We start from the raw sequence: 12,465 nt of genomic DNA, 5'->3' as shown, positions 1-12,465 counted from the left end.
CATGGGTTCAAGCCCCACATCAATCTCACCACTGCTGTCAGCACAGAACCCGCTTCAGATCTTCTGTCCCCCTCTCTCTCTTCCCCTTCCTCGCTTGTGCTCTATCTCTCAAAAATAGATAAATCTTAAAAAAAAAAAAAAAATCTTTAAACTGAGGTTTAAAGAAGAGAATGAGAAGTTTTTATAAAGTTACGGTGAAAAACAAGAGTTTTCCAGGGATGACGCTGGGAGGGGAAAAAAAACCCTGAAAAATATATTATGTAGGAGCTCCTGGTCCTCTTAGAGCTAAAAGTTATGTCAGATCCATATCATTTTTACATACCGTTAAATTTCCTGGCTTTTTTCTCTAGTTTTGAATCTCCGATTTAGGTTTCAGATACATACCCAGGAAGAGAATACATCTGTTTCAAATAGAGGTTTGGTATGAATGTTTTCATCTTTTTCAATTATTCGAATGAGTCTTTCCTCTTCTCTGGATGTTGAAGGCTTCTAGGGCACAGAAACACGAAGGTCCCTTTAGTGAGCTGGTATGGGACACAGTGACAGGGCAAGTTGCCTGGAGGAGTGTCTGAAGCTTTAATTTTCCATTTGCTCTAGTCACTCAACGAGCATTTTGAAGACTTTAGAGCAAACACTGTGTGAGAAATTAGTGGGGACGGGGAAGCGGAGACCAAGGAAGAAAATGTGAGAAAAACAAAGAGGATTTCTTCCAGACCCCAAGAATTCATAGCACAGTGGGAGAGATGGCCCAGAAAATAATTATGGTATGCCACATTACTGTTAGCAAAGAGGTGGGTTCCAAAAGCTGTGTGCATCCAGAAAAGAGCCCTGAATTCTGCCTAGACACTCAGGTAAGTTTGAGAAAGAAAGTGATACCTGAAGGTTGAACAAGAGTTTGTACCGTAGAGAGGAAAGAGCCAGGACTAAAGCCTCAGAGGTGGAGAGGAGGGAATGCATTATACAGTTAAAAGGTATGACATTATTTAGTGGCCACATAACACTGTTTTGCATTTATTTTGTGTCTTCCATATGCCAAGGACTATAGCAGAAATAAAACAGAAAATGCTGGTCCAAAGAAGCTTGGGTGTTGTTATCATATTTTTGTAGTGCTGTCCAGCATATACAGTGAGTAGAGGACCTAGGTCACAGCCTGGAGTCATACCAACACTTAAACTATTCACAGAGAAGAAACATCAGGGAAGTAAGTTAAGACAGTACAGAGAATGTTAGGTGATCACGAGTTCTAAGAGCCAAAGACAATAGTCAATCCAGGAATCAGCAAAGGGCTCTTGCCAGACTAATCTGGGTTTGAATGCTGGTTCTGCCACTTAACAGCTATCTGACTTAGGGTAGTCAGTCAACCTGAGTTTCAATTTTCTTATCTGTAAAATGGGACAATAATTTTTACCTTGAAGTTGTACTGTGTAGATAAGAGATAACGTGTACAGAACATGTAGCTCACAGTAGGCACTCAATTAGTGGTGGTTATCGTCGCATTTTCATCATTATTATAAGTGCCCCAGGAAGGGTTGTTATTACTACTAATGCCTCAGCAGGGGTGGGGACAGGGTAAGGAGAAGGAAGGTGTGGGCCTGGGAGGAGGGGAAAGGCAGCCCAGAACAGGAGCTGAAGAAGTGGACACATAGAGTTTACATTACTGTTTGAAAAATCTGGCAATGAAAGGATAAAGAAACAGCATCAGAGTGAAAGGCAGATAGTGTAGGAAATAGGAGGACAGGTGTGAACGAGGCTGATGGGAAGTAGGTGGATTTTGAAAAGGAAAAGGATGTTCCTTCCATGGAAAACAAAGAGCTAAGGGTGTCTGCGGGTATGGCTAAATCTACAAGAAGAAAGGATGCAACTTGATTTATGCCAGATGATCTATTTCTATTTTCACTAGTACCTCTAAACATATTCTTTAAAAACGTAAAGGGAAAGAAAAGATAATACTAAACATCTTACCTCTTCTTTCTCTTCTTCCTTTTCCTTCTCAAGTTTCTTATCCTCCATACTTTCTTCTTCATCTTCTCTAAAAAACCTGTCTGTTTCAGGCTCAATTAATTCTTTTACAAAATCCTGTGAGATAAAACAATAGTATAATTATAGCTTAGTGTATATTAATAATTGAGTAGTATATACCAATTATTCATTCAAAAGTATTGAATGCGTACTAATCTTCCAACTGGATACTGTGCTGGGCATAAGGACAAAAAAGTGAATAAGAATGGCCTCTGTCCTTAAGAAGCTTACAATTTAGTGGACAAGAAAATGCTATGGATACATAGAGTCACATGGTAGGAACACCTAATCCAGATCTGGTAGTGGATAGGGGTGAGAGGTTTGGTCAGGAAGGTTTCCTGGAGGACATAATGTCTGAGTTTCTTCTGGAAGGATGAGTAAGGGAAAAAGATAGTTAGCATGGGGTATTCTAGGCAGAGGATGCTGCATGGGCATGATTGGCCCTTGAGGACAAAGTAGTTCAGTAGGACAGAAATTTAGGGGTAGATGGACAGGAGCACAATCATAGAGGAAGGGCTCCAGTGGCTTTTCAGGGAAACAATTTTATCCTGAAGGCAATGAGGTATTGATAAATTGGCTGATATGTTTTAATTTTAAAACAATCACTCTAGCAACATGAGAGTAGATTTAAAGAGAAAGAGGCGAGAGAGAGAGAGAGAGAGAGAGAGAGAGGAGTGAGGGAAGGAGGGAGAAAGAGAAAGAAGGAGAAAAGGTGAGAGTAGAGAATGAACAACACAGGGTTTCAGAAATGAAGAGGAGGGTAAGGATTCAAGAGGTTATTTAGGAGTTAACTCTTACTGCTTGAGTAATTCGATGGATATGGAATGGTTAGGGAATGGAAGCATCTTGAATGATACCTGATGTATGGTGTAGGCCACTACATAGATGATAATACCGTTCACAGAGATAATGAACAAAGTTGCATAAGCAGGTATGGGAAGACAGATGAGTTCAGACTCAGCTATGTGACTTTGAGTTACCACTAAGATATCCAACTGGAAATATTCAGTAGGTTGTTAAATATACGGATCTAGAGTTTAGATGGAGGCATTTGGGCTAAAGATAATCATTTAACAATGATTTAATTGAATTTAGTTGAAGCCAAGAAGGTAAATTACATCACCAAAGGAGACCTTGTGAAGTGTTAGGGGACGAGGCCTTAGGACAGGAACCTAGTCACATAAAGGGCTAGGGAAGAAAGACGAGCCCCCAGAGAAGGCCAGAAGTCATGTCAGAAGTCTGAGAGGTCCACCAGGAAAGCCAAAAGAGGAGAAAGAAGGAGTCAACAGTGTTGAATACCTCAAGGAAGTCTACACAATGATCGACTGAAAAATGTCCTTCAGATGTTCACAGCAATGATGTGTAAAAAACAGAAGCTAGAAATTTCTGTCTTATTTCACTTAGCATTATACCCTCTAGATCCATCTGTGTTGTTGCAAATGGCAAGATCTCATTCTTTTTTATGGCCGAGTAATATTCCTGTGTGTGTGTGTGTATCCACACGTGCATACGTGAGTGTGTATTACCACATCATCTTTATCCATTCACTTATCGACGGACACCTGGGCTGCTTGCATAGGTTGTCTATAATAAATAATGCTGCAATAAACATAGGGGTGCATATATCTTTTTGAGTTAGTGTTTTCATATTCTTTGCTTAAATACCCAGTAGTAGGATTACTTGATCACATGTAGTCTAATTTTTAATTTTTTGAGGAACCTCCATACTGTTTTCCACAATGGCTGCACCAGTTTGTATTCCTACCAACAGTACATAAGGGTTCCTTTTTCTCCACATCCTCACCGACACTTCTTGCTTCTTGTGTGTCTGATTTTAGACATTCTGACAAGTGTGAAGTGATATCTCATTGTGGTTTTGGTTTGCATTTCCCTGATGATGAGTGATGTTGAGCATCTTTTCAAGTATCTGTTGGCCATCTGAACATCTTCTTTGGAGCAAAGTCTGTTCATGTCTTCTGCCCGTTTGTTAATTGGATTATTTGGTTCTTTGGTATTGAGTTGCAGAGGTTCTTTATATATTTCAGATACTAACCCCTTTATCAGAGCTGACATTTGCAAATATCTTTGCCCACTCGGTATTTCTCTTTTAGTTTTGTTAATTATTCCCTTTCGCTGTGTAGCTTTTTTCTTCTTTTTTATAGAGAGAGAGCAGGTGAGCAGTGGAAGGGGCAGAGCAGGAGATGGAGAGAATCTTCAGCAGGCTCCAGGCTCACTGTGAAGCCCAGTGCAGGACTCAGTCCCACAACCCCAGGATTCATGACCTGAGCCAAAATGAAGAGTTGGACGCTCAACCGACTACGGCACCCAGGGGCCCTGCTGCACAGAAGCTTTTTATTTTGAAGTAGTTCCAATAGTTTATTTTTGCTTTTGTTTCCCTTGCCTTAGGAGATGTATCCAGGAAAACGTTGCTATGGCTGATGCTGGAGAAATTATCTTATGTGCTCTCTGCTAGGAGTTCTATGGTTTCAGGTCTCACATTAGGTCTTTAATCCATTGTGAATTTATTTTTGTGTATGATGCAAGAAAGTGGTCCAATTTCATTCTTTTGCATGTTGCTGTCCAGTTTGTAATTAACATTCTTATACAGATATATATTAGAATTATCAAATAGACTACAAAGTTATATTAACCTGTCTAAAGAAATAAAAGATTGAAAATATGAATAAAGAGACAAACATTACAAAAATGATCAGACACGAAAAAGAACCAAATAGAACTTTAACAATTAAATTTAAAAACTGAACAGAGCTCTTTCTCGACTCCATCTTCGTGGTCGCGGCTGCGGTGGCCGTCGTCCAGTGGCCGACATGAAGCTTTTTGTCCATGCCCAGGAGCTACACACCCTCGAGGTGATCGGCCAGGAGACGGTCGCCCAGATCAAGGTTCATGTAGCCTCTCTGGAGGGTGTCGCTCCAGAAGATCAAGTCGTGCTCCTGGCAGGCACGCCCCTAGAGGATGAGGCTACCCTGGGTCAGTGTGGAGAAGAGGCTCTGACCACCCTGGAAGTAGCTTGCCGCAGGCTTGAAGGTAAAGTCCATGGTTCCCTGACCCATGCTGGGAAAGTAAGAGGGCAGACTCCTAAGGTGGCCAAACAGGAGAAGGAGAAGGAGAAGGAGAAGGAGAAGGAGAAGGAGAAGGAGAAGGAGAAGGAGAAGGAGAAGGAGAAGAAGAAGACAGGCCAAGCCAAGTGGTGGATACTATACAAATGGCACTTTGTCAACGTTGTGCCCACCTTTAGAAAGAAGAAGGGCCCCAATGCCAACTCTTACGTCTGTTGTAATCCTGGCTTTCCCCAATAAAGCCACTTAGTCCAGTCAAAAAAATAGAAAATAAAATAAAATAAAAACTGAACACAAAGGTTTAATAGAAGATTAGTGAACAGGAAGGTAAACCAAATGAAATGATTCAGGATGCAGTGAAGACACAGAGAGATAGAAAATACGAAATAAGGTTCAAAGACATGCGCATAGGTTCTAATACATATCCATTCAGCCAGAAAGAAAGGAGAGAGCAAATATAGTAGAGACGATATTTGAAGAGACAAAAACAGAATTTTCCATATCTAATTCAAGATACCAACTCAAAGATTCAGGAAACCAAGAGAATTAACAGCAAAATTTAAAAAGAAAAGGAACTCCACATTCACCACGTATCAGAGTGAAAATGCAAAATGCCAAAGATAAAAAGATCTTCAAAGCAGCCAGAGAGAAGAGAGGGTTAACTTCAAAGGAACTGACAGCTGAATTCTCAACTGTCACTTTGGTAACAATAAAATCCAGAAAACAGTAGGAACAGTGTCATCAATGGGCTAAGAGAAAATAATACCCTCCTAGAATTGTATGCCCAGCAAAAAAAAATTTTAAGAATGTGAGTGAAATAAAGACATTTTTAGACAAACAAAAATTAAGTTTGCCTCCAGTAAATCCTCACTAAAGAAAAATGTAAAGGTCAAGGCAGAAAGGAAATGATCTCAGGCAGAAGATCTGGGATGTATGAAGGAACAATAAAGAAATTAAAGGGGCGCCTGGGTGGCACAGTCAGCTGGGTATCCAATTCGGCTCAGATCATGGTCTCACGGTCCGTGAGTTCAAGCCCTGTGTTGGGCTCTGTGCTGACAACTCAGAGCCTGGAGCCTGCTTCCGATTCCGTGCCTCCCTCTTTCTTTCTGCCCCTTCCCTGCTTGTACTCTCTCTATCCAAAAAAAAAAAAAAAATTTTTTTAAATTTTTTTAAAAAGAAGAGGATGCTTGCTATTGCTACCACTATTTAACACCTAATTGGACGAATTACCCATTGAAATCAGACAAGAAAAAGCGATTAGAGCCATAATAATTGAAAGAAAGAGGTCAAATTATCTCTATTTGTAGATGATTTGATTAAGTATCTGGAGAACCCAAAAGAATCTATTAAAAGCTACTGAAAACAGTAAGATAATTCAGTAAAGTCACAGAATATAAAATTAAAATACATAGATCAATAACATATACACAGTTCTCAATTATAAGATACAATGGAAAAGAAGATCCCATTTAAAATAGCAGTAAAAGGGGTGCCTGGGTGGCTTGGTCGGTTGAGCATCCGACTTCGGCTCAGGTCACGATCTCACGGTCCGTGGGTTTGAGCCCCGCGTCGGGCTCTGTGCTGACAGCTCAGAGCCTGGAGCCTGTTTCAGATTCTGTGTCTCCCTCTCTTGTGACCCTCCCCCGTTCATGCTCTGTCTCTCTCTGTCTCAAAAATAAATAAACGTTAAAAAAATTTTTTTTTAAATAGCAGTAAAATAAAACAGACATAAACCTCACAAGAAATGCACAAAATGAGTAAACCATAAAACATCATTAAAAAGCATTAAAAGTAGACATCCTGTATCCCCCATTTTTGGATATGACAACCCAACAACATAAGTATCTCTGCTCTAAGTTAATATATAAATTTAGAATGATCCCAGTTTTCAAAATTCCTATTTTTTCTAGAGGTAGATTATAGTGTTCTATAGAAGAATAAATAAGCAAAAATGGTGAGATCCTGAAGCCCATGAAAAAGATCAGTGAGGAGAGCTGACCGTACCAGATATGAAAATGCACCATAATGCCTCAAAAATTAAAATATTGTGGTGATGACCCATGAACAGATAAATAGAAAGTAAATTCCAGAAACAGACTTAGGTGGAATATCGCTATTTTCAAATGTTAGAAAACACTACAACATGGAATATTAGAAACAGTACAATGTGGAAGACAAATCCACCTTGTTCACATCAACCCAAAAGACTGAACAGGGCCAGTGAGTAGAAAAAGTTACAAGGAAATGTATTTCATCTAGTTCAATAGAAAGAATAACATTCTACTAGTGAGTGCTCACCAAAACAAATGGCTAATTCTGAAAGTAGGTCTCTGCCACTGCAGATGCTCAAATATAGGCATAGATCAAGGATGGGTGGTAATGCAAAGTTTCACACATCTGATGTTAGGCTGAATTCAGTCACCTTTAAAATCCTTTCTGTTCCCTATGATTGTGCAGAGCTCTTGAATTTAATTTTTGCATAGATCTGTTGAATAGCCAAGATCACGTCTGTGTTACTTAATTTTATGAAATCATTCAGTGGCTAATTCAAAATAATTCTGGCCAAGAATTGGGCAGCAAAGAAAAATAAGCATTCGTAAAAGGTGTATAATTTAGAAAGGTGGTGTTTCTTTGGTGTTTCAATATAAAACGCAAGTCCCACAGGGCACCTGGGTGGCTCCATCCGTTGAGTGTCTGACTTCGGCTCAGGTTATGATCTCAAAGTTCGTGAGTTGGAGCCCCACACTGGGCTCTCTGCTGTCAGCACAGAGCCTGCTTCAGATCCTCTGTCCTCCCCTCTCGCTGCCCCTCCAGCACTTGCCTACATGCTCTCTCTCCCTGTCTCTCTCTCTCTCTCTCTCTCTCTCAAAAATAAATAAACTTAGGGGCGCCTGGGTGGCTCAGTCAGTTAAGCGTCCGACTTCAGCTCAGGTCATGATCTCTCACTCTGTGAGTTTGAGCCCCACATCGGGCTCTGTGCTGACAGCTCAGAGCCTGGAACCTGTTTCAGATTCTGTGTCTCCCTCTCTCTCTCTCTCACCCTCCCCTGTTCATGCTCTGTCTCTCTCTGTCTCAAAAATAAATTAAAAAAACGTTAAAAAAATTTTTTTTTAACTGTCTAAAAAAATAAAATAAAATAAAAAATAAACTTAAAAAAATTTTTTTAAGACACAAAAGAGAGAGGCCAATGGGCTGGGTTAGGTGCTCAAGAGAAGAAATAACCTTAAATGGAAGACAGAGCCTGAAGGGGATGAGGAAGTGTGCCCGCAAAAGCAGACCAGTCTGAGGACCTGCCTCAGGATGTGACAGGCAGCTCCCCTCTGAAAGCCATCCTTTCCTTTATGAAGGATAAAGCAAAATCATCCGCTAAGAAAGTGAGGAGAGATACTTAGGTGGATGATTTTCTCCCTTAGAAGGGAGAAGAACTACTAATGCTCTTGGTCAGGGACCACATTCTCTTCTGGTAAATAAGTGAGGACTCAGAACACTGATAGGAAAAAGTCAGTGAAACCTTATCTATTGCAATACAGGACGAGGCTGAATAATGATCAATGCCAACACATGGCAAATACCTCTTCTCCAAACAGGTACTCCTTTTCTTCCGGTGTCAGTAACTTTATTACTCTGCCTTTAAGCCCAGAAAGGAGGTGAGAACATGTGGTGATCCACTCATGACATTCTCTCTGAGAAGAGATCAAAGATAATTACTAAGCAGAAAAAATCAGACTGTAACAACTCATTTATTCACTCCTTCTATTGAGGAGCTGTTAAGTACAACTCTAAATACAACTCCATTCAATTAACTTTTTATCACTTCAGTTCAAAGATTTGTGCAGAAATGAGTCTCTATGAACACAGACCTGAAATCATACCATCTCTTATCAACAGGATTTGGGGATCTGGGTTGTAATGGGGCAAGGAGCTGTGCTGTGCCATAAAACCAGATGCAGAAAGGCTGCTGCATTTACTACAGGCAAATGGTCGGTCCCAACAAATGTTTCGCAGCTGACCAGGTCAACTGTGATTGCATAGCAATAACAATAGAAATAGCCCACATTTAATTGGCTTTAATTATATGCCAGACTCTGTTCTAAGCATGTGCAATATTAATTCATTCAGTATGTAATATGTGCTATTATTTTTTATGAGGTATAATTGAAATAACATTACACTGGGAACAAACTGATGGTTACCAGAGTGGAAGTGGGTGGGGGGATGGGTGAAATAAGCGATGAGGATTAAGGAGGGCACTTGTGATGCAGGGAATTGTTGAATCACTATATTGTATACTTGAAACTAGTATAATACTGTAATGTTAACTGCAATTTAATTAAAAACGTAATTAATTTAAAAAATTAAAATTTTAAAAAATGGATTAACCCCAAAACAAATGCACACACAAAAAATAACATTGTATTCATTTGAGGTGAACAACCTGATGACTCAATAGTTGCATATATTGCAACATGATCACCACAAAAAGCCTAGTTAATATCTGTCACCATACATAGTTACAAATTTTTTTCTTGTGATGAGAACAGAAATATGTACCATTATTCTTCTCATTTTTTTGATGTAGAAACTGAAGGACAGAGCAATTGATCATCTTGCTCAAGGTCATATATATAGTTAAGCAAAGCACTTGGATTTTAATCCAGGCGGCTTGATCAATCTTGAAAAAGAAGAACAAATTTGAAGGATACACACTACTGGATTTCAAAACTTCTTCTATGACCATAGTAATCAAGACTGCTTGATAATGGTGACAATGTCAACAAACAGATCAAGAGAACACAACAGAATGTCTAGAACAATATCCACTATGGATGACAGACCACGGTGAGTATTGGTGAGGAAGTGGCCATGGGGAACATTCATAAACTGCTGGCGGGGAGTGTAAAGTGGTTTAACCACATTGGAGGATAGTTTGACAGTTTCTTAAAACGTTCAACACATACATACCATGTGACTTAGACATTCCATTCCTAGATATCTGCTCAAGAGAAATGAAAGAGATGCATATATACATGAATATGCATTAAAGCTTTGTAATAACCCAAACTGGCATTCAAATGCCCATCAACAGAGAATGGATAAATTGTGTATATCCATATAATGAAATACTACTCAGCACTAAAAACCATGCAATTTTAATAAAAGCAACAATATGTGTGATTCTCAAAATAATTATGCCAAGTAACGAAGTCAGATCAAAAAAGTACATATTCTGAATGAGTCTATTTATATATTCTAGACAATAAAAATAATCTTTGGTGTTAGAAAATGGATCAGACCTTGCATGGGGGCAGGATGACGCTGGAAGGAGAGATTACAAAGGGGTACAAGGAAACTTTGAATGTGTTAGATATTTTCTTTTTTTTTTAGTAATAATCATTGTATGGGTGTATCCATAATTTAGAAATTACCAGACTGTACACCTTAAATACGTGTAGTTTGTTGTAATACAAGTCAACCTAAGAAGTCTGCTAAAACAAACAAACAAAACAAAAGGGGAAGATAGTGTTACCTTCATCTCATTCAGTTCATGAAGATCCTTAGTAGGATTTTTTTCTAAGTGACCTGCTTTATTCAGAGCCATAGCTGTTACCATCCCTTTGCAACAACTGGAAAAAATAAAATAAAATAAAAGCACACACACACACAGCATGACCTATTTATTATTGGTTCCTCTTCTAAGTGTTTTAAATTCAGATACCATGGAAGTTTACCATAATAATTAAACTATTGACTCACGAAGGAAAATAATCTGTCTCTCAAGTTTCTCACCCTTGTCCTGTTCCTCCTCTTCATTCTTCTCACTCTTGACCATGGGTAACATTGAATGAAAATAAAAGCTACTTCCTGAATTTGAAGCAATTGTACTAACCTATGCTTCCTAGTTAAAAAATTATAATTTTTCAGACCTTATCTGTATTTGATAAGAATCTTCTAGCTTTTCAGATATAGGGGTTTTTTCATTTGGGTTTTCTTAAGAGACGTTTCAGTTGGTGTTTGGTGAAACTAAATAGATTTAGTGGATATAAGTGTACATTCAGTTTTGCATGGAATTACATAGGGAATTACAAGCTTCTTCAAAAATGCCCACCCCCCACCCCCGCAGTGTGTGCAAACATGCAAGATGTATCTTATTAACACAAACAAGTGGGCCTTTTTGGTTTGATTTGGTTTTCTTTTTACTAATTCTCCCGTATAAGTATACACTTCCCGACTTGCCTATGGTAACACTGTGTTCAAAAGAATTCTAAAGCCAATGGGAAAACACTAAAATCACATATTTCAACCGGGCGTGTTGAAGCTGGTTTAAAAACTGAACTAATATTTCTTTCAAGGTTTGAAAACAATCCCTGATTGGTGCTACCTCACCGCCCTTATCTCCTCTGCTTTATGTCACATTTAATCTTCAAAAGGACAATAATAAAATAATCAGATAGTTTCACCTGTTCAAATAGCTGGAGTATTGCGACAACTTTCTGGCCAGTGCGATTGCGTCCAGCTCTAACTTTGCAACTCTTACATCATGTTTCTCAGCACTTTCCTTTTCCAACTTTGGGAGAGTGTCTTGGTCAGTAAAGTCAGGCACCATTAAAATCAGCAAGCTTACCATCCACTGGATCATAGATATATGCAACTCATCCATCTGTTAAAACATGATTATAATATAAATGACTCGTTTTAAATAAATCAAACAGTAAAAACCATACCAAATTTAAAAATAGAAAGCATACCTGTTTCTAACTTCCAACAACACTACCATTCTTTTTTTTTTTTTTTTTTTTTTTTTTTTTTTTTGAGGGGGGTAGGGACAGAGGGAGAGGAACAGAGAGAGAATCCGAAATAGCCTCCACACCCAGCACAGAGACCAAAACAGGGCGCTCGATCTCATGACCCTGAGATCATGACCTGAGGGGAAATCAAGAGTTTCCTGGAAGTTCAAATGACTGAGTCACCCAGGTGCTCCAACAACACTGTCATTCATTTTTTTTTTTTTTAACATAATTTATTGTCAAATTGGCTAACATACAGTATGTAAAGTGTGCTCTTGGTTTTGGGGGTAGATTCCCATGGTTCACCACTTACATACAACACCCAGTGCTCATCCCAACAAGTGCCCTCCTCAATGCCCATCTCCCCGACCCCCCCATCCACCCTGTTTGTTCTCTGTATTTAAGAGTCTCTTACGGTTTGCCTCCCTCTCTCTGTGTTGTAACTATTTTTGTCCCCTTCCTTCCCCCATGGTCTTCTGTTAAGTTTCTCAAGATCCACATATGAACACTACCATTCTTAATGAAATCAAATCATCACTACTCAGCTAGGATAACCTTGTTTTCTTTCGCTCATTATACTA

At 39.1% G+C, this 12,465-nt stretch overlaps 2 protein-coding genes across 5 annotated transcripts in view; one reads left to right on the top strand and one right to left on the bottom strand.

The window, feature by feature from the left end:
* Window positions 1-12,465, bottom strand: part of AXDND1 (axonemal dynein light chain domain containing 1) — a 91,461-nt gene that overhangs the window by 10,045 nt on the left and 68,951 nt on the right. For 3 of the 4 annotated variants that reach the window (XM_058702374.1, XM_058702372.1, XM_058702373.1), the window contains 5 exons: window positions 11,558-11,757; window positions 10,627-10,723; window positions 8,672-8,782; window positions 1,963-2,076; window positions 385-489 (listed from right to left, as the gene is read on the bottom strand). In XM_058702374.1, the coding sequence (XP_058558357.1) occupies window positions 385-489; window positions 1,963-2,076; window positions 8,672-8,782; window positions 10,627-10,723; window positions 11,558-11,757 (627 nt within the window). The remainder of the gene's footprint in view (window positions 1-384; window positions 490-1,962; window positions 2,077-8,671; window positions 8,783-10,626; window positions 10,724-11,557; window positions 11,758-12,465) is intronic. The other variant, XM_058702375.1, reaches the window with a different exon arrangement.
* LOC131496599 (ubiquitin-like FUBI-ribosomal protein eS30 fusion protein) lies at window positions 4,795-5,354 on the top strand. The gene has a single exon (XM_058702377.1). The coding sequence runs from the start codon at window positions 4,848-4,850 to the stop codon at window positions 5,337-5,339; it is 492 nt and encodes a 163-aa protein (XP_058558360.1). The 5' UTR covers window positions 4,795-4,847; the 3' UTR covers window positions 5,340-5,354.

Source organism: Neofelis nebulosa, chromosome 15 (assembly GCF_028018385.1).
Source record: "Neofelis nebulosa isolate mNeoNeb1 chromosome 15, mNeoNeb1.pri, whole genome shotgun sequence".
NCBI classification, from domain to species: domain Eukaryota; kingdom Metazoa; phylum Chordata; class Mammalia; order Carnivora; family Felidae; genus Neofelis; species Neofelis nebulosa.
The sequence above is the reverse complement of the archived record's forward strand: the minus strand, read 5'-3'. Positions and strand labels throughout refer to the sequence as shown.

Bases quoted from the DNA above. Each gene is read 5' to 3' on its own strand.
- LOC131496599 (XM_058702377.1), top strand. From the start codon at position 4,848: ATGAAGCTTTTTGTCCATGCCCAGGAGCTACACACCCTCGAGGTGATC.